General features: G+C 28.6%; 1 protein-coding gene across 1 annotated transcript; it reads right to left on the reverse strand.

Moving 5' to 3' along the window:
• Window positions 1-18,241: 18,241 nt before the first annotated feature.
• On the reverse strand, window positions 18,242-21,629 carry LOC127148945 (IQ domain-containing protein IQM4-like). Its single transcript, XM_051083379.1, has 8 exons — window positions 21,307-21,629; window positions 21,081-21,195; window positions 20,216-20,281; window positions 19,973-20,061; window positions 19,568-19,655; window positions 19,077-19,307; window positions 18,881-18,982; window positions 18,242-18,716 (listed from the first exon to the last, which is right to left on the reverse strand). Exons 1-8 carry the CDS (start codon window positions 21,627-21,629, stop codon window positions 18,321-18,323), a joined length of 1,410 nt encoding a protein of 469 aa, XP_050939336.1. The 3' UTR covers window positions 18,242-18,320.
• Between the last annotated feature and the right edge of the window lie 1,423 nt (window positions 21,630-23,052).

Raw genomic sequence — 23,052 nt, forward strand, 5'->3', positions numbered from 1 at the left:
TATTGTTTGATTTTATGTCCTAAAATTCGTAATTTATATTCAATAAAGTTGTTATTGAGGAATTATTAGTGAAATTGAATACTATAATATTGAATCTAATAAACTAAGGTATCGAGGTCATCTTGAGTAAACTTGAATTTTATGTAGAGGTATAAACATGGATCAAGTTCGAGTATTTAGTCTAAACGATCTATAGTATATGAATAAAATTAGATGCCTTATCGGAGAACACTATGAATGATGCCTACTTTGTAGTTTGTACAAACGATGTGATCCTGAACCATTCATGTACAGACATGAAAGTGGGGCTTCCTATGTAAAGAAGTTTACATAAGACTGGAATCATAAAATAGTCACTTTTACGTTATATCATTGTTGATTGTATGAAAGTGATTATTTTTCGATTATTGATGACCTAGGTAACTTAATCTTAATCTGGAGCTAACTATGAACTTTTGTTACAAGAGATTATTCTTAGATTTGCATAGGTGAGGGCAGCTAAACATCACTGCCCAATAAACCTCCCATTTCAAGGGTAAGATTGAGTGGATAGTTGGAAACATAGGGTGTAAGCCAGAACTAACTTGTACCCATAATAGGATTAGTAGATAAGTTGTTCCCTTAAAGACTAAATTCGCCGAAGTTTACTTCTACCTATAATAAGTTAGTAGATAGGTTGTTTCCTTAAGGACTAAATTCCAAAGCTTAAATAATGGGCCCTACCCTCTCATTGGTTCGAGAGAGATTCAATTTATAAGTTTGACCTTAAACCAATTGTTTAAAAGTGAATTAGTGGAACTTAAGGAACAAGATGTCATCTCGGAGTAAAAGAGTACTTTGACCCAATCGAGGTTACAAACAATCTGTGAATGATTAACATACTAATGATGGTTATATCAGATGGACACAAATATATCTATAGTGAATGAAGTACAACTACGAGACTTTAGTGAAATGACCCGTTAGTTAAATCAGTTATTATCTGATTGTTAGTCGATGATCTATATGTCTATTGGTCTCTACTAGCTCATATAGAATAAACTTAGAACAGTATGTTCGATTAATTCGAATTGATCGAACTAAGTAAGGAGAGAGAAACCAACAAGTATATATGTGATATAGCGATCTATTTTCAGTTTAGAAATAAAATTTTATGTTTAAATGTGATTTAAATATCAAGCATATAAATATAGATTCATATTTAGAAGGTTGAAAATGATGGAAATAGTCAAAGTTGGGAAAAGTCAAATGGTTGATTTTTTTACTTTGAAAAGTCAAACTTTGACCGATTTTATATTCAAATGTGATTTAAATTTTGGAAAAAGTGTGGATCCATGGTCGGGGGTCGAAACTAGTCAAAGAGGAAAAAATGGTAAAAAGTAAAAATGTTGACTTTTTGTTAAAGTTTGACTTGACTTGAATGGTGAAATGACCATTTTACCCTTTGACTAAGGATGGTGGAAAAATTCAACATTTTGTTGGATAATCTCACCTACTCTTAGTGGGCTATGTAGAGGCTTATGGTGATGACATCAAGCCCACTAAGAGATAATGCATCATTGCATAATTCCACAAACTGATTAGTGAGCTAAATAGAAGTATGTGGTGACACTGAACCTACTAAGAGTTAATGGAATATGAGGTGTTGGGTTTTGGTGAGTTTACTCATAAAATAGTTGCATGTATATTGTCTATTTAATGGGTGAACTTTCAAACGTCAATTACTTTTTGACTTATATATATGATTTTTCCTTAAATTATTAATAACCAAATAATTTTTCGAACCTTTGACACTCCTCCAATTTCCATCTCTCTCTCAAATTCTTCACTCATCGGGTCTCACAATCCGGTTCTAAGAATGGAGAATAGTAGATCAATTCTATTAGCGGTTCGACTTGTGGTAGGGTGGAGATCCGAGCGATTATGGAGCTACGAGGGTGAGTTTTCCCTAACTTTGATTTTAATTTAATTAGATATTTACATGTTAGTACGATTAGAGTAAAATTGATCTGATTTCACTGTGCAAGTTTATCGTTTCTATCAAATATTAACAAATACAACAAAATATCGACATTGACACTGTTTATTATTAATAAAAAATGATATATTTTATTGTATTCGTAGATATTTTATAGAATTGATTTAAAACATGTAAGATCGTACATAAGATTAAGATTAGAGAGAAGGAAATTTGGAAGACTAATTGCACATAATCAAAGCTATATATGTATCAAATTATTAGTGTATATTATATATGTATGTGACAAAAGAATACTAAGGTAGAGAATAATATTTAATAATAGGGTATACTATGTTTAAGCTTGATTATGTTCACATTTAATGATCTCAATGACGACAAAACAAAATTAATTTTATACTTTTTGACTTTTTCTTCAAAATTGTTCTTCCCAATAATAACATTCTTTTCTTATACCATGTTTTTCATAATCAATTATTTTCAAACTACAAATCACTTTCATAAATGAATAAAACACTGTTAATTTCCAAAAAGTAGGTGCATCAGAGAGAGAGAGAGAGAGAGAGAGAGATTTAGTCCTCACTTAACTCATTAAATATTTTTTTTAAATTAAATATAGAAAATATGTTAATTATGTACATTTTTTAATTATTGTCCTTTGACTTTTAGTTTAATTTTCTTCAAAAGGGAAAAAAAAGGATAATAATGAAGGAAAAAAGTAAATAGTTTATGCATAGATTATTATATAACACAGCACAGACGCATATATAAAAAAAAATGTTGGGTTCAATCATTGTACAAATTCGAGGTATGTTTAGATTATTGGTTATTCTATGCCAATATTGCAAAGTCACATAGTTTATGGCAACCTAAAATCTTAATATAATAACTTGCAAATATTGATTAATATTAATTCATGATCTTGGGGCTTTAACACTAATAATTGTGATAATCTTTGGATGTGTTTGAACACACACTTAGAGTGTCAATTTAAATTATGTATTTTCATTGGTGGATTAATCTGAGACACTTGATTACAATTTGTTTAAAAATTGTTGATGTATTATTTTCATAAACATGGATAATGCAAGAATTATTGCAAATTTGAAAGCAGAAAAACTTTAGAAATTGTAAATGGACATATATATATATATTCGTTTTATATTGAGATTAGAGTTGTAGATGTTCAATTGATAGAAACCCTAATTCAATTGTTTAAAAATAAGAAGAAATTTGTATGTTGTCACATTTTTCTTATAATAAATAATATAAATATAGTGATTATATTGGACAAATTGGTATGACGCAACAGATTGTACCAATTTCATCACCTTGAATATATAACTTTTTTTTGATAATGTATAGTGAAATCCAAAGAATCACATATATATATCAATTAATAATTCAAATAGATATATAATCAAAAAGAATATTAGGTAGGACCCAAAATTTGGAAAAGTATTTCCCTTTTTCTTGTAAACGAAGTGAGTAAAAAAGGGCAGTTGACCAAAGTGTTAATGGAAAAGTCTCGATTTTGTTTCTTCTCCTAGACGATTCTCATAAGCTTTTTTCCCCCACTTTTTCTTAATAGATGCTCTTAACATATATATATATATATATATATATATATATATATATATATATATTTTGTACTCCAATATCAAACATTATCAACTTAGTATAAATTTATTTTCATTGAATTATGTTCATTTTACCTATTATAATGGTTAGGTTAAATCAAAATTTGTAAGAATGCCTAACAAATATAATTTTATAAACCCATATATGAAATTCATCTTTTCTTCCCATTTGTATAGATTGCATAAGTCCAACTCTATGGTCTAATAATATATTGAAATAAGAATTTTCTAAAAGGTTATTTTAGATGGTTTTATATATGGAGAATTGGATTAAAATTACTTTTAAAAAGTATATTGGACAATTATATCATATTCTTTTTAAGTTGGAAGACATATAAATGAATATTACCATATTCCTAATAACATAATATATATTTTATAATTCATTTGTTATAATTGATAATATACCATGAATATTCTTTCTTCTTAATTTAGTAGCTTCATAATAATAATTATATATGACCATGTATTCTCAGTGTTGAAATTTAGTGCTTAAAAATAAATAAATAAATAAATTATAATAAATAAATAAATCATATTTTTCGTAAAAACGAGGCAATATAATATTAAAATAATTTTAAAATATAATATATAAATAATAATATCAAGAAATTAATTTAAATAAAAAAAATAAAATAAGGAATTATACAAAATTCTCCTCTAAACTCCAATTTCGTGTTTACAAAAGCCACCCAATGATATTATTTATAGGCAATTTGGTAAGCATGATTTACATGGCCACCAAAGACCCGTGTGGTAACGTTATAGTTTTATGTTTCATGTTTCTTCTTTTTTTAGAATTGAAAAATCATTATAAAATATTAACATTATCAAATACACATAAACTCGTTAAAAAATTAATAACCATATTAATCTAAATATTGAAAATATTTAAATCTAACATCAACCGAATTCTAAAATTTAGAAAATATTTAAATCAATATCTAACACAGAGTTCAAATCTCAAATTTCTCAAAATCTACATAATAGCAAAATAGTAATATAAAATCATGGAACAATATCTCGAATTAAGAGATTAGATTGTACATTTTTCGTACTATTATGTATCATCCTATCTTGGCCTATTGTAACCTATTATAAATATATTATAATATTTTGTTATATTTATAAATATATAATTTTTAGAAGTTTTGTCATTTAAAATAACTTGTTTGAAGATGTTCTATCGTTAATAATTTATTATTTCCTTATTACTGAAAACAAAACCCCGATAAGAAAGGATAAAACATTTTAATTGAATAAGACATCAAGCTTCATGCTTATACAATTTCTAAACTCAATCCAACGAAGAAGCTAGCCCTAAAATTTAACAACACACCCATATATATATATATATATATATATATATATATATATATATATATATATATATATATATATATATATATATATATATATATATATTTATGTGTGTGTGTGTGGTTGGCTCTACAATAATTATATTTAAGTAAAGAAATAAATCATCTCTATAAGAAAAAAAAAACAGCAAAAGCCATATAAAATCTGCTAAATAAAGAAAAAAATGTTATGCAATTTTTGTAACATGTAAGAAAATGATCTCAACATGTTCGTGGAAAAACATGTTGTGATCACACAATACAAAATATTTTGTAAATTATGTTGGTCGAAAAGTTTTGAATGTAATAATTAAATCTATTTATCATACTTTTATAACAATTAAAACCTTTTTAAATTAGATATTCATAGTAATAAACCATGAGAAATAATTTTTGTCCATGGTTTCGCATGGAACATAAATTTTGTTCTTTAGAAAGTATATCATTTAACTTGAACATGATTAATAATCAAAACATTTTGTTGTTTTGATATTTCAAAATCTAATAGTGTTATTTTATGAAATTCCAAAATTATATTTATTGAAGGCAACTTTGAAGAGAATTTTTGTTTGACTTTAAAGGAGAGATTATCATGTCTGAAATAAATTAATTAATATAGGGTCCTATATATATTCTTCATCCTCTAGCCTACCAACCTCTATATTCAAATTCCCCATTTATCTTATTAATTTCTTAAGGAATCTTCTCTATTAATTTATTGAAAATTTCTCTTCTTCTACTTCTTTATTATATTGTTGTTATTATTGTTATTAATTTCTTTCGACAGACCCCTGATTAATCAATATTTCATATTTGACAATAATGGCAATGTAAATTGTTTGTTGAGAGAATATAACGTTTATATCATTTATTGAGGCAACAAAAGAAAAAGAAAAAGAAAAAGAAAAAAACTCCAATTATTGGCAATTTTCATATGAAATTATCATAATTTTAAATTTCACTCAACAACTTTAAAAGTCTTCATCAAAGTGGATCTTAAAGGAACCAATTTTTTATTTTCTTGTCGTGGATATGCTTCAATGAGCATTGGTATCGAGAGGTCTTTTATTCAATATATTAAAAAAAATATATGGTTGAAAAAGCTCACCTATTTTTAGGTGTGAAAACAATGCAGTTTGTGATAGAGAAATTTTGAGTATTAATGTAGTGTGTTTAATCATATCCTCACTTCAATGCTAAAGTCATAGCTACACTCAAACACTTTCAAAATAGAGAGTTATTGTGTTCAATTCCTTTATAACATGATATATAATATATTATTTATTGCAGTAGTTGGCATACATCTCTTTTTTTTTTTCTTTCATGGAACTAGATTAATTAGATAATGTAGCCAAATATATATATGCATGAAAAGAAAAAAGAGAATGTAAAATTTATGAAGTGGCACATGGCTGCATTTAATTCAAAACAGACTCTTTTGCTTTATTTGTTAAGCAATCAAAGGACAATTGGTGGAGCAGTTTTTTGTTCTTTTATCCTTTTTTATTTACAACAAACAATCATAATATAAACTAATGTCTTCTTTTTTTCAAAAATAATAATAATAATAATAATAATAATAATAGTTTCCCCCCATTTTTTATGCTATCCATCATTTTCAACTAATTTAATTGCTTTTTTCTACTATTTTTTCTCACTTTTTTTTTCTTTCTAATTTTTGCAAAAAAAAAAAAAAAAGACCCAAAAGATTTATTAAGAATTTTTAATCTTCCAAATAATTCTGTATTTTTCTTTGATTAATTTGATTTTTTAGATGAGTTGATTGTATGTATTTAATTATTTTATTCGTTTATGACATAACGTGGAGTTTAGAAATCAAATCACCAATCTTAAAGTTGATAATACAACACACATTTATACCAATGAAGTTATACCCGTAGTGCCATGTATTTAGCTAATTTTTATGGAGTGGTTGTCTAATAATTAATTGTTATCAAAAACCTAATTTAGTTTTGAAATATATAAAATAGTTTTTGTTTTTCGAAAAAGATATATTGGATCAGTAGATGCATCCAAACATTCACTAAGTCGACACATTAACTATGAGTGGCCTTCTTCATCTCCCATAAGTTAGAAGCTTGGTCGTACTTAGAATTTTTTTTTCTTTTTTACAAATTTGATTAGAATTCAAAATGTTTTTCTTTGAAAATAAACTAGTGACAAACAAACCAAATCCATTAGTTAAATACATAGTGACTATAAGTGATGAATTTTGATAGATCTTTTTACATATGCAAAATTTTTTAATCTAATTGAAACATTCTTCCCCTCACTTGTGAGCTTGAAACATCGAGAAAGATCAGACAAGTGGAGATTAACATTAAATGGGAGAGGAAATAATGTGGCAAGAACTTGAACACAAGACCCTTCGATACCACTTGCTCTGATACTATCTTAAATCACCAATTCACTTAAAAACTTAAAACTAATAGGTGAGAGTGAACTTAATATAATATCTTTATGAAATACATAGTGATAGATAATGATAGACACTGAAGTATCTATCAATAATAGATAACAGTAGTTTATCAGTGTTTATCAACATCTAACGTTAACAGTGATATTTTACAGTATTTTTAAATATTTTGATTCATTTTGATATATTTAAAAATAGTCAAATTATATATTTATTAATTATCTAAAATATTTCTCAATTTACTTTGACATACAAAATCATGAGATATACTACTCTACTTTAATTTTATCCTTTATTTTACATGTTTGTATGTATATTATATATATAATCCAACCGTATATTGTAACGCCCCAAAAATTTAGATAATTTTGAAGTTAATTATCTTAATTTTGTTTAATTAGATTTAATTTATTGGACGTTATTTTAAATTCATTTAATGAGAATTATTCAATTTACGTGGGAATTGAAATTAATTAAATATTTTCATTAAATGAATTCAAAATAACGGCCAATAAATTAAATCTAATTAAAAAAATTAAGATAATTAACTCCAAAATTATCTAAATTTTTGGGGCGTTACATTTATTCTCTCGAACTAAATTTTGATTTTTTTTTAAGGTAAGAACTTATGAAATATGAACTAAATTTTGACTTTTTTGTTTAACGTAAAAGCTTAATCAAATAATTTAGTTAAAACAAAATGTATTCCAAAAATAAATTTTTAAAAGAACTGCTCTGATAATAAATTAGAAATTAAACATGTCTTTCTAATATTAATTAATTGAAATAATAGAACTTATATAACTAAATCACAACAATTTGATATTAATTTACCAAGCATATGTGTTTAGAATTGAGAGTTGCACAAACACTATTTATTAATGAGTTTCCTAGTACTTTAATTTTTTTTTTTGTTTTAAAGAGATAATCGAAAAATGTATCAACCTAATTAAGATATCTTGTAATTTTTTTTAAAAAAAACATAATTATTAAAATACAACAATCTCAAATTAAGGGTGAGTTATAATTAATTTAAAAGATATTCATGCTTCTAAGAAAAATAGGTATGTTTTATTATTATTTCTTCAAAGTTCAACAATTGGGTGGAGAGAATCAAACCAACTTTAATTTATTCCAAAAGTTATGTCTTAAAAGCTAATAAAAGATTGGGAAAAGGGACAGTGAAGTTTGTTTCTAGGATTTGAATTTCTAACCTCATCATGTTTAACAATGATAAGAGAAACATCCAGGCTAATCTTATATTTAAACAATGAAATTCATTCTCAAACAAGTTTTGTGTGGATGGCACTTTTTCAGTCTAAGAAAGCAAAACCCAAATAAAACCCTCTAATGCATGCCTTCGACGAATTGTGTGTTCCTTGGTTTCATGGCAACAACCTAATGAAGCAAAGCTTGTATTGTAATATGAAGAAATGGGTGAATTATATTCTCTCTCTCTCTCTCTCTCAAAATAATGAATTCTATTTTTATTTTCCGTTAAGAATCTCAATCAAATCATTTAATTCATAAAATTTCACAACTTTATGTGGCATCTTGATTTATTGCCTTTGTTGGGGTTGTCTCTCCCACGTGCCATCTCTTAAATTTTCCTTTTATGCATTCCCCATGCACTCCATATTCTCTACGTATTCCATTACTTTACTTCCATTCTTTGAACACAATTCCTCTATTTAGAGTGATATGGTGAATCAATTTGACAAACCCATCCTATCAAGTTCTAAGTAATATCTTTCCTAGCCTTCACGGTAATCCATATCAAAAACACGTATATGACCATCTTAGGCTATGGTTTTCGTAAAATATTAAAAAAGTAATTGTTCAAGTACATCAAAAAAGTTCAAGAAAGTGATACACTCCATCTTAAGTTTTGATGTATCTTACGCTTAAGTTTGAATGTGTGAAAAAATTAGATTTAAAGTATTAACATATATAGCAACATTATAATAAAAATTACACATATAACAAAATTTATCAGAGTACATGATACAAGTCTATCACTAATAATCATATTACAAATATTTGTCTATCACTAATATACGGTAAGAATCTATTTTTAATAAAAGTCTATCATTGATAAATTTTGCTATATTTATAATTTTTAAAAATATTTCCATTAACTTGATTATTATTATTATTATTATTATTATTAAAATTGATACCAAATGTAATTTGTTTTTGTTAGTGAGAGGTTTTTTCGTATAGTTTGAACTTTAATTTGATTTGGGAAAGAAAATTGTTTTTAAAGTAAACTTTAAAAGTGTCTAACAAGTCTCTGGGAATTTATAATTAAATTCTTCTCTAATAGGTTCCTTGACTAAATTATGCATTCAGTAAGTTATTGCTCTATATTATATTTAAAAGTAAATATTGGATGTAATAGAACCCTAAACTTTTAATTTTATATGTGGAATGTTAGTGAATTTTGGAAGAGAAAAAAAAACGTCAAGCAAAATTAATAACGTATATATTAGACCCTGGATGTCCTTGTGTTGCCACCAGGACTAATCACACATTCGAGAGCCAAGAAACTACAATGTGATCAATTGAATTCTCACATTCAAAATGCACCCAAATGAAGGTATTAGAGCAATAACAATTTATTACAAGGTTTATAATTGAATTCAGCCGACGCTATAAGATGGAACCAAATTGACCTTTGTCATCTCATGACTTCAAGACTGCTTTACAATGCTTTGATTTGGATTTGAGGACGAATCCTTCAAAAAAAAAAAAAGAGATGATGATATGAACCGACCAAACATCAAATTATTAATTAGATTTTATTTAATAATTATAATGTAATTTTAATATTTTTCAGTTTTATCCTTTTTAATAATATTTAAATAGGGTTAGTTTAGTCTTAATTTTTACATTGCTAACAAATATTATTCCATATAATTTATCAAAAAAATAATAGCAACATTTACAACAATAAACTTAAAAAATAAAATCCAAAAATATAATAAAATTTTAGATATTCTATCAATAATAGATACTACTATAAACACTGACAGACTTTTATCGATATTTATCAATGCATTGATATATTTCGATAGAAGTTTATTAATTTATTATTAGTGTGTATGACTAATAAAATATTAATTTTTTTTTCCATATTTTGTAAACTAGTTTTACTTTTTATGATATTTTTTCTATATAATAATAATAAGTATACTTAAACCCAAAATAACATATTATTCTTTAATGAATATCATATTAAAACAATAAAATATCAAAAGGGAAAAGGAAGAAAATTGGTTACTTCTTAGTTTAGAATAAAAACTATTAAGATTTTAAAATTTAAAGGAAAAGGAAAATAATTAAAATCAATATAATAAATTAAAATAAAATATGACAATTAACTGCAATAATAATCTGTAGATAATAGTCTAGTCTACGACAGCTCAATTGTTTTGTCATTTAAAATAACTTGTTCTAATTTTTTTTTAAAAAATTATATTTCTATAATTAAACAAAACATTTGAAAATAGAAAAAAAATAAAATGATATAAAAGCTATGTGAGGGATAATAATGTGTAAAGTTTAGTTAGATTAGATGCTTATGCGTTGTGATCTCATGCACACGTGTATCATAAGATTTAAATAATATGTTTAGGTCAATAACTTTCTTTTTTCTTAATTGATTAAGTAATTAACAAACCACATAAAGGTAAAATTAAAAAACGAGAAAAATGCGAAATTCGAATATCTAAGATTTCCGACCTAATAAAACCCATCATTTTTTTTCTATTTTCTTTTAACCTTTTCTTAAAACTTTATCAATTAATTATGTCATCATTTCACACATTAATTTTTTTTAAAAGAAAATTTCTTTTATTATTTTGTTTCATAATTCACCATACAATATACTACTTTTTCAATTTACCTATTTAATATTCTTTTCTATATAATAAGAAAGAAAGAAAAAGAAAACGAAATTATAATATTTATAAAACGTGAATATGGTTACAATAATTGTAGAAAATTTAGAACCAAACAATAGTCGTTTTGGATATATCATTATGGACATCTTTCTTTTTTTTTTCTTTTTTTTTTTTTTTTTTTTTTTTAAATTTGGAATGTTGAAAATTTCAGTAGAATAGAATATGAGTGATCACTTATTTTTGTTTCAATTGAGAGTGTGATTATGATAGAAACCATATACAACATTTTGACATTAAAGAAGCTCAAAACACATATTTTTGACAAATCAAATTCACTTATACATAATTTTGTATGTAATACCAAAAAACTTCCATATTCTCTCTCTTCACATTACTTCACCATATAAAGCAAAAGATTCCTTCCAATCTCCATCTTTGTTTTTGCTTAGGGAGGAGGCCACTAGGTAACAAAAATTATTGTTCCAAAACCACATCTTTCATTGTTGAATGTATGAAACACGAATTGTAAATCAACTTTAAATTTGCATCTACTGGTTATAGTTAACAACGTACAATTTATGATTTCACTCTCTATAATTATTTTCATATACGTTATATAGCAACTACAATAATGTATAATATATATATATATATTCTAAAGTTAGTGAATTAGATGTTCGGTAATCAAATTAGAATTATTCTCGAGCCTATATTTTCATTTTCATATAAGCACCAAAGCACGATATTGAGTTAAATTCATTTCGTGAAAATTTAAGTTTCTTTTCTAAAACAAAATTAAAATTTTTTTTAAACTAAAATAATTAATTTTCACCTCATTATATTCTTGATACTTTAAAGGAGAGAAAGAAGGAAAAAGTTATCCATACCCATCTTGTTCTTTCTTAAAAGCATTTATAACTTTTAGTTTGTTTTGTTTAATTTTCATTTGAGTTCTTAGGTGAATTTTTTTTTACCAATTATAACTTAAATGAATGAAACTATTTATAACAAAATATGTTTGAATTAGATTAAGTTTAATTTAAGAGTTGTAAAATTAGATACTTACCCTTACCCATATGTTGAATAAAGAAAGATTGTGAGAATTGGAGAAACAAAATGAAGTTATAGCATAATGCAAAACCAACTTACATGTATAACAAAATACATATACATATATAGCAAGCTGACATAGTTTTATTTATATATATTGCGATATTTGCATTTCTTTTTAATTAATTTAGTCTTCATGGGCCTGAGGTTTGTCATCATATAACTATTCATACTCAATGGGCCTCAGCGCTCCAATTAAAATATTGACTTGAATGATTCAAACTAGCCAAGAATTTTTTTGAATGAGATAACATGACCTACAAAACAGAATTAATTTATACAAAAATTTTATTGCTTAAGTTAGATAGCAGAAAAAAGTGTAAGAGTTTAAGAGTATATATAATTTAAGTTAGAGAGTGAAAAAAGTATGGAATCTAAGACTATTTATAGAAATGATTGGCTTAGGTTGTTTCATTAAGATTTCTAGAATTACTTATATACCGTTCCAAATTGAGGAGTGTGTCTAATTTCATGATTGCTTAACGGCAAGAATCAACCGTAATCCGATCCTCTTGTTTGAGGTCGAGCATTTTTCCTAAACTCATTTTAGTCCTAGGGCAATACTTTTGGGTCGAGGCATATATGATCTTAATAACAATTTTACTCGGTTCACCCTTGAACTTAACTGAGACCGAGACCGAGCACATAAATTTAGGTTTTGACATGAACTAACCCACTCCTCTAAACATTTATTTTGGGTGTATGGTGTTAATCTTTTGTCTAAAAAATTGTTATTTTATGTCGATTATACTCTTCTATTTAAAATTGCTCCTAATATATATTAACCATTCAAAAAAGTTTTCAAACAAAGGGTAGACTCAATTCAATTTGTGAAAACAAAAATTGTTATTTAGGTTTAATCATAAAAGTTATGATAATGAATACAATGACATTTTTTAATTTATTTCTATATTGGTATAGGGTTCTTTTAAAAAATATAACAAAGCTACAAAATATTTACAATATATAGAATAATTTCCAAAATGAAAAAAAGTCCAGGCCCACAATAGAAAATATAAAAAATGTCTCGTCAACCATGCTGTCAACAGCGCGCATAATATATTTGGTACACAATTATTGAGATTTAGATAGCCAAATCTAAACGGTTTATTTTTTCAATTATATCGTTTAATTTGGTTACATGATCGTTTAGATTTGGATATACGATCGTTTAGATTTGGTTATACAATCGTTAAATTTGGTTACACGATTGTTACTACAAGACGGGGGTACTCCCGACACACAAAAACGTCAGCGAAAATGAAAAATTCGTCGGGAAAGGATATGCTGACATATTTCACGGCGTCGGAAGAAACGTCGAGAGAACCGAGTCGGGAGAGGCATTCTTGACGCCGTACCCACACGGCGTCAGGAATGCCTCTCTCGACGCCGTCACATTCGTCGGCAACAGTGGCATCGAGAATGCCTCTTCCCCGACGTCTTTTGTGCATCGGGACACCCTTCCCCGACGTCTCTTATGCATCCTAGTCTCGACGTTCATTGCGTCGGGAATTCCTTTTATATATTTTTTTAATATTTAATTTCTAATTTTTTTCCTAAAATATTTTGCTCAAACATTCACAACGATGTTCGGATTGCTCAAATATTTTCCCCGACGTTTTGAATTAAATTAAAACAAATTCAATATAAATTAATAAATTAAGAAATATACAAACACAAATTAAAAAAAATAAAATTAATAATACGAATAAGTTCACAAAATATTAGTAAGTTTAATACAAAAAATGTAGTTCTCATAATACAAGAAAACGAAAACATAACAAAAAGTCTCCCAACAAGGTATGTACACGTCATTCTACACCTTTGGTCCTAAAATGATATAAAAGTAACTAAGTTTAGTACATATATCCATACGTTCACTGTATACTATCATTGCAAAAACTTAAGAATAATGGAGACATATATACGTACCGCAGAGCTAGGGGATCATGTGGTGGTCCCTGTTGTGCACGAGTGAAGTCTTCTGTCATCTTTTTCATTGTTTCTACTTGTGAAGCTAACGCTTGGTGATTTCTATCTTGCACTTCAATCCGTTCCAAAGCTTCATTAAGTTTAGCTTGTAATTTAATATCTTTTTGTGTCGACTGCGAACAAGATGTCGACGAACTACTCGCACTCGTCGTCCTGCGGGCCTTCGGCTTAGGTCCCCAACCAAAACCTTTTGAGTAGCTTGGTCGTCTACCCAACACCTGATCGCTTATCTCATCCTCAGAGAGTGGCTGACTACCCTCTGAGGTGGGCTGGGATTGGATTTCCAGCATTTGATTCTGCAACAAATTTAAAAACTATGTTAGGTAATGCGCAAAAATATATAATGAAAGAGGATAATTAATAAGGGCATAACTTATATGCGCATCCTCCGCGACCTACGACACGAACGTCTCAACTCGAACGCGTGTTTCCCGAAACAACTCCACATGATCGATCGGCTTCCCTTTTCTCTCAGTGAGCTCGTACTGTCGTTGTAGAAACGACTTGAACCAGCTACTATGATTGTAAGGCTGCTTCTGTCTAGTAGCCTTGTTCGTCCGTGATTGCTCCTACATGAAAACAATTATATTGTTTATTTCTTATACATATTAAAACTTATTATCATAATTAATCATGACAAATACCTGGAATGCACGACTCATATAGTGGTCAGAGAGGAAATGTCAATCCTCATGACGTCCAACCAATGCGTTTGGTGGGTTGGCACGAGCCTCCTCCTGGTCGCTGTACTTTTTGAAATATTTGTAACAGTCGACCCAGAACTCTTTAAAGGTCGTGAGCATCTGATGCTCAACAAACCTATTCATTGTTTGATCATTGAAATCAAGCACAAACAATCGTTACACATTACAAACATAACACATTAGATTGGTTAAAGTTAGATATGTTTCAAATGAAATCATAAATGTGTAGTGCACTTAATTACTTGGAGGTCGCCCTTGACGACCTCAATGTATTCTCTCCCAACGTCCGCCCACTTAAGACAACGAACGGGAAATGTCTTTCGCATGCACATGCCTATTGAAGCGAACAACGTGTGGAGAAATAGGCTTCTCCACTCTAGGGGCGATCGTCATCGGAATGCGTCCATTTATTGCAACGTGGCACTCTAACTCCAAGAGTCGACTGCGCACGTCTCCTAGGAGTCGGAGTCGCAGGTTGTTGAGAAGAAGACCCTGCTCAATAAATCGATAATAACAGATAATGTTAGAAAAAAGAACATGAAATAATCGTAAGTTAAAATGAAGAAAATCTTAGACTCACCCGTATTGTCGCCCACAAACGACGACCCTCCCACGATGTTATCTAAATCGTCCTCAAACTCGAGGAACATAAAATTATAATGTCTGTCTCCATAAAATTATTACGTGGATATGATTTGACATAATGGCTGTGGACATAGAAAACAAATATTCAATAACTAACTTCAAACTATAGAGGCTACCATATTTCTAAGTTTCATCCAACCCTTATCCATCGTTCCCTAAAACATAAATAGGTTTGATTAGAAACATATCTCTCTCTCACTCTCTCACATCCATAACTTACTCCCCTGAATTTTTACTATTTTTCAATAACTAACTTCAAACTATAGAGGCTACCATAACTGCAGGATAGCCAACACAACCTAATTATTAACAACAAAATACTTCAAAAATCTTCGCATCCTACAAACCCTTCCAAACTACAAAGGCTACCATAACTGCAGGATAGCCAACACAACCTAATTATTAACACCCCTTGAAACCATCCCAAACAGAAGCAAATTCAAAACAAAAAAGACTACCATAATTGCAGGATAGCTATTCCAAACAGAAACAAATTCAAAACAAAAAAGGCTACCATAACTGTAGGATAGCCATCTCAAATCAACAACAAAAATATTCAACACAAACAAGCAACCATAACTGCTTGATAGCCAAAACAAATCTTAACACACATATTACATTATCAATTCAAAACATAAACCCCCCTTCAAATTTGAATGCAACCCTAACCTCTCCCCCCCCCCCCCCTCAAATTTGAATTCAACCATAACCCTCCACAAAAATTTCAATTTAGCTAGTAATCCCCCATTCAAATTTCAATTTAACTATAACCCCCAAATTCAATTTTGAATTTAACTTTAAATCCTAAATCCTAACCTTCAAATTTAAATTCAACCACAAATTACACACATTCTATACAAAAATACATTTAACAATTCTCCTAAAAAAAACCCTAAAACATAAATTTAAACTAAACAAATTTTATATTTAAACTTACCTAAGGTGGCAGACGGCGGCGGAACGGCGAGGGATGGCGGCGAGGGACGACATCGACGACGGAACGGAAGGCGGCGAGCTATGGACGGCGAAGCCTCGACAGTTCTCTCTTCTCCCTTTCCCTTTCAATTTCAGTTTTGTGAAATACAGAACTGAGTCGTTTATAAAGGGGATTTCCCAACGCAATTGTGCGGCGTCGGGAAATCCCCAAAACGGCGTCGGGAATAATGGTATTTTTGACTCTCATTAAAAGGGTTTCCCGACGCGCTGAAAACCCCTTATGCCCAACGCGTTGAAAACCCGTTATGCCCGACGTCGTTCCCGACGCATTCTGTATGACGTCAGAAATAAGGTGTATTTTTAATTTAATTTGGCCTATTCCCGACCCGACGTCGGTTGGCCGACGCGTGCTTCAGACGTCGGGAAAAAGGGTTTCACCAACGCCTCTCCCGACGTAGTGTGCGTAGCGTCGAGAATACACTTATTGCCGACGTGCTTATTGCTGACGTCTTTTTTGGCGTCGGGTCCCTGTTTTCTTGAAGTGTGTTACGATTGTTTAGATTTACCCAAATTATTTTTTTTCAAGATTTAACCAAACAAATTTTTTTCAAGATTTTTATGGTACATGATCGTTTATTTTTTCAAGATTCTTTGTTACATGAAAGTTTGAATTTGGCTAAACGATTTTTTAAAATTTTGATGGTACAGGATCGTTTATTTTTCTTACACCATCATCTAGATTTGACTATCCTAATCTAAACAATTTTTTCTTCAAGATTTTTTATACATTTAGATTTATGTACACGATTCTTTATTTTTTATACGATCTTTTAGATTTGGCTACCCAATCTAAACAGTTTTTTTCAAGATTGTTTATCAACGATCTTTGGCTATTTTTTTAGTCAAATCTAACGATGTTTTCTTCACATCTACGCGATCTTGAAAATGGAAAGAAATCACAGCAAATAAGAGAAGAAAGACGAAATGGGCAAACTTGAAATATTTGAAAAATGACTAACTTCATGACATTTCTTACATGACCGTAAATATTTAAGTGGTTTGTTCTATTTATGAAAATTTTCATATATATATATATACACATAGGATCTCTGCTTTCCTTTAAAATCATGTATGATGACTTTGAGAAATTGCACCTAACAAATTCATTCAAACATCAACAATGGAGATATATATGAAAACGAAATATCATGCATTTTGCCTTTTATTATTTAATACATTTTTGTTTTGTTTTTGACTTACGATAGTAACAATTATTTTGGTGAATCAAAATAGGATCTATTATTTGATATATTAATTAGAATCCTTTTAATGTTTTCGTTTATGTGCTAAAATAAAACAATAAATTTCAGATGTTATTACTTAGCATATAAAAAAATAATTAATCAACAATTATACAAAGAAATAAAAATAATTGAACTCCTATACCTCAAACTATATAGAGGTTGACTACAAACCTATTCAACATGACAGCCACTTTAAAACTATCAATCAGACAAGTTTTCTTTTCCTATATCCATATCTAGTTGTATATAAAATGTTCGTCCTCAGTCACGTTGCTTTAGCTATCAGCCTCTTCGAACAATTTCTTGGCACATCATCGTGATGTTCGAGGACTTGGGAGCACCATGGAAGCAAGCCTAGGGGACATATGGATTCTAGGGCTAGGCCTTGGGGATGGAATTGGAAAATTGGAGTTGTATGTATGTTGTTGAATGTTTGGGATTCTAGGCGAAAGTTTTAGCTTTTCTAATGCTTGAAATTGAAGGTTGGTGGGATACTCTCGGACGCATCCAATTCGAGGACCGACGCCCGTCGTCCATTTGCTTCTTCTTGCAACTACATTGCAATGCTTTTCCATTTCCGCCCCTTCTCCCGACGGTTCTGTCACTGCTCCACCGCCCCTTACTTCCTTCTCCTCTTCTGTTGTTTCATCCATTTCTTCCTTTTCTTTCTTGGTATTGGGTGGTACGTCATCGTCTGTTGCACATTTCTGCTTTGTACATAATAATAATATTAATAATAATTTAGTTTCTTAAATATGAGTTTATTCCAAGTAAACTTCTCACAACATCACTATAAGTTGACAATATATATATATATATATATATATATAATAAACTTGTTTAGTATAGACATCAAATTAAAAGTCAGTACCTTAACGTTTGTTAGGTCGACATTGTTTTCCTTCAAGAATTCAATGAACTCGATGAAGTTCTCTTCCGTAGGACGATAATGTCCACTATACGGCCAAATAGCCTAAAACAAATTCAAATTCAAAATCTTTGTTACATCCTTAATCTATTCAACATTTTTTTAAAAAAAAAATTCAAAAAAGTAATTTAGAAATTACCTTGAGAATACCTTCATGGGAGACCAATCGGCCGGAAGCGGTGGTGACACCGCCGGCAAGAAAGCTAGAATGTTGAAACTGCCCTTTAATTTTCTTCCCAACATATAAATTTTTTGAAGCACTAAGAACAAATATCCATTTAGAATCCTCTATTGTGTTAACAAAATCCCCACTTTGTTTGTACGTAAGCTTCCCTTCTTTCACAATCACTTCATAACTTTCTCTTTGTTTCTATTCCACCAAAAAAAAAAAAAAAACACACAAAACAGAATCAGCTAATGAACTTTATTTTGTATTAAAAAAAAAAAACTACTAGTACTTTAATGTAAGGTAAGAATCTAATTTAAGAACTTGTAAGAGTAAAATTATATTTCATAGTTTAAGAGATTTTTAAAATCAAATATAGAAAACCATTGAAACTAAAGATCATTAGGTCAAGTAATAGTCAACATTTCACCAATAGAACTAAAATTATGGTTCCATATACTTACAGGTCCAAGATATTGAATGCATTGTCTTTGTAGAATTGCTCTAGAACATTTTTCAAGATTCAACTCCTTTCCATCTCCAATGTCCAACCTTTTTATTTATTTGTCAAAAATTTACAGAAACAAAAGAAAAATTTAATATAAAAATCCATATTATACAAAAGATAATGTTAATTAGTAAAAACATATATCCATATTCAAAGTTATGTGTGTGAATCTTACTGTAAGAAAATTTAATTAATATTTTCCTTATGTCAAACTTAATTTTGAAAAGAAAGCCGAAGATTGTTAATTTGACTTTGATATAAAAATTATAATAAATTCACGTCCAAATAAGTGGCAATTAATATAATTTTACAAATAAGATTTTTTTTTAATATAATTTAATGATAGTATTTTTCAACATACCAATAAAAGAAAGGCTGCGAGCTTTGACTTTGGAACCAAACATCATAATATATGTGGAGATTGTGTCCATACCGATGACGTGGATCGATCTGTTTCATCATAAGAGACAAAATTTATTAAATAATCTACATCATATTCAACAACGTTCATCTTTTGCTGTTTAATTAAATTATTCCTTAATTATAATGAGATTGCTTAGGAATTCTCATAGATATATATATTAAAATAAATCAATCAACTTACAGCTTCAAGCCAGTGTCTCAAAGCCAATTTCTGAGCTTTCTCATTCTTTGATAATCCCTTCCCAACCTACAAAGACCAATCAAACAATTTTTCACATTAATTTAGCACCAATTTTTATTGCCTTAATATATAGTAATTTAATTATGTTTCTTCAACTTTAATTTGTCTATTGTATTAAAAATATATATATATATATATATATATATATATATCAATACTTAACTATATGCTAGCTGACTTTTAATAAAAATTTATGTTAACTTTATAATGACACAATAATCACTATTTAAAACTTCACAAGGTTTGATATTTATTTATATTTGTAATTTAATCTCTTATTTATGTTAGGTAATATATCTAGTTAAATACATGACCTTTTTTTTTTTAAAAAGTCCTAATACATCATTAGAAGTAGTAGTCAACTTCTACTCAATATTTGAAAACTTTTTTTATTTTCACATAAAAGAAAAGGGATTTTCAAATTTTGGTCAATCCAAAGTAAAAACCATGCCAATTTTCTACTCTTCAATATTGAATTCAAATCTTTACAAAAACCCTACACTTGTTATTGATGGTTTAAAATAATTGGTTTATAACAAAATTAATATTTTATAAAAAGTAAACTTATTTGAAGTTTAAAAAAATCAAAGTTCATTCAAATTATTTACCTAAAAATATAAAACACAATCTTTAAGTTCAAGAAAAATGTCTAAAAGTGAAACATGCGAATGTATCTTAAGAACAAAGCTGGTCTAAAATTTGACAAAAGAAAATTTTAATTATAAAAAAAAAAACAACTAATTACTATCGACATCAAAATAATAATGATAATAATAATAAATAAATAAAATTGAAGTTTACGTACCTTTGCAGCTCTTGCTCCGGCCCTTGACCATTTTGACACGGCGGTTTCCGACTTGTTGGAGTCGAAAAACGACACCGAGCTCCGCCGTAGAGCGGCAAAATCCAACGCCTTCCACCTGAAAAAAAGAAAGAACGTAATTTTTTTTTTTTTTTTGTGATTAATTATAATTATTACATTTCGTTAAAGAAAAAATGATTTTTTTTCTCGTGGGGTTAGCTTTAATTACCATAATTCTTCGACAACAACAGCGCAATCGGCAAGATTCCGTCTTGTCCGGTAACTTTTATAAAATTTCTGTAATTTGACGGCGGCAGCATCAAACTGATCACCGGAAGGCAGCGGAGAGGGCACCGGGGTGGATTTTCTAGTACTTTTAGGGAGTGGAATTCCGGGAGGATGGGAATCCAAATTCAGAAACGAAAAATTCCTAGTTGGTTGTTCCACCCTCAAATTCCCGGCATTCCTCTCGGACCGAAACCCTCGGTTCCCATTCTTCGTCTCCGGCGATGACAACTGATCTTCTCCGGACTTCTCTATGACCAAGCACATTTTCTGAGATTTTCATAAAATTAAAATTAAAAAATTGTGTATATATTAGAAAATTTCATATACGAACGCGAATTTAGGAAGTGTGGATTTAAGAAAAGGGTAAGCTTTTAGATAACTTCAAAAACCTATGAATTTATCCAACAAATCGACGCGGACTGAAATAAAAGCTCTTTCAAAAAATATATGGAAACCCCTTTAAAATAGTCATCGACTTTGTTATCTCCTTTTTCCTATAAATCTAACAAAAATCCTAGAAGCCTACCTGAAAATTAAGATGAATAATGTAAGAGAGATTGGTTGTTATTTGATGTGTTATACAAGAGAGAAATATATATGAAATGAACCTCGGCCTTGTCGAGGAGGAAAACGAGAATAAAGAAAGGGATTGGAAGATTTATGACTAGACATGTCAATGTGAGTACTTTGAATGGAATTTCTTTATTTTTTTTTTCTTTTTTAACAAAAATAAATAAGCAAATAAAAAAAGAAAATGTAGCTTTGAAGAGACACGAGAGGGGAAGAGGGTTTGATTTTGACGGGTCCAAGTGAAAGAGAATAGGAAATTGATTTTTTTTTTTTTTCTTCTTTTTTAGGCGGGTGGGAATTCTAATACACGAAGTGATACTATTGAAGAAGTTTAACCAAAAGGTTTACATTGCTTTTTAGTTGTGCGCGTTTATTCAAATATTAATGCTACGGTAAATTTATTTGTTCCTAAATTAGGAAAAGTATTATTTATTATGGATAGAATCTGTTTTCTAAATATTTTCAACAGATACATTACGTTTCATCCTTTCATTTTCAATTTGTTTTAATTTAGTTTAACATTTATGCATTTAATTGATTTATTTACTAAAATATATGCTTTTTGTATTTGGTGTTTATGCCTATCAATCAATCTAAGAGAATTTTAATTAATTATGTTTAAGTATTTTTAATATTTTTACTTTGTTATTATTTAATATAAAATAATAGATATAACAAGTAATTAATGAAATTTTGGAGTTAAAAATTAAAATATTGAAACTTAAGGATCGTAAGAAGTAATGAATGTGTAATCTTTGAAATTTGGGAATCAAATCCAAACTAGAACTCAAAATGTTAGATACCAAAAAGGTAGTTTCTCCAAACATAGTTTGCAATGTTATTTGCTTCCATTTGGTGGTTCTCATAAAATATCTTTGGTTAGAAGGGGCCAAACGACCTTTTGAGTAATATGGATTTTTTCGGTGGATACACATTTTTTGACATTTGTATATATTATGTGTGATGGATCAACTTATTATTTCACAAATTGTATGTAGTCTCTCAAGTTAATTGAATTGGTTTCGAATAATTAAAGACTTGAACTAATAAAAGATAAAAAAAAAAAAAAAAAACAAATAATAATAACAAATGATTTTAACCATTCTAAAATTATTAT

This window comes from Cucumis melo, chromosome 4 (genome assembly GCF_025177605.1).
Source record: "Cucumis melo cultivar AY chromosome 4, USDA_Cmelo_AY_1.0, whole genome shotgun sequence".
Classification (NCBI taxonomy): Eukaryota; Viridiplantae; Streptophyta; class Magnoliopsida; order Cucurbitales; family Cucurbitaceae; genus Cucumis; species Cucumis melo.

Bases quoted from the DNA above. Each gene is read 5' to 3' on its own strand.
- LOC127148945 (XM_051083379.1), bottom strand. From the start codon at position 21,629: ATGTGCTTGGTCATAGAGAAGTCCGGAGAAGATCAGTTGTCATCGCCG. The intron at 20,282-21,080 runs GTACGTAAACTT...TGGTCTTTGTAG, and splicing joins CCGGAGCAAGAGCTGCAAAG to GTTGGGAAGGGATTATCAAA. The intron at 18,983-19,076 runs GTAATTTCTAAA...AATTTGTTTTAG, and splicing joins CCCATGAAGGTATTCTCAAG to GCTATTTGGCCGTATAGTGG.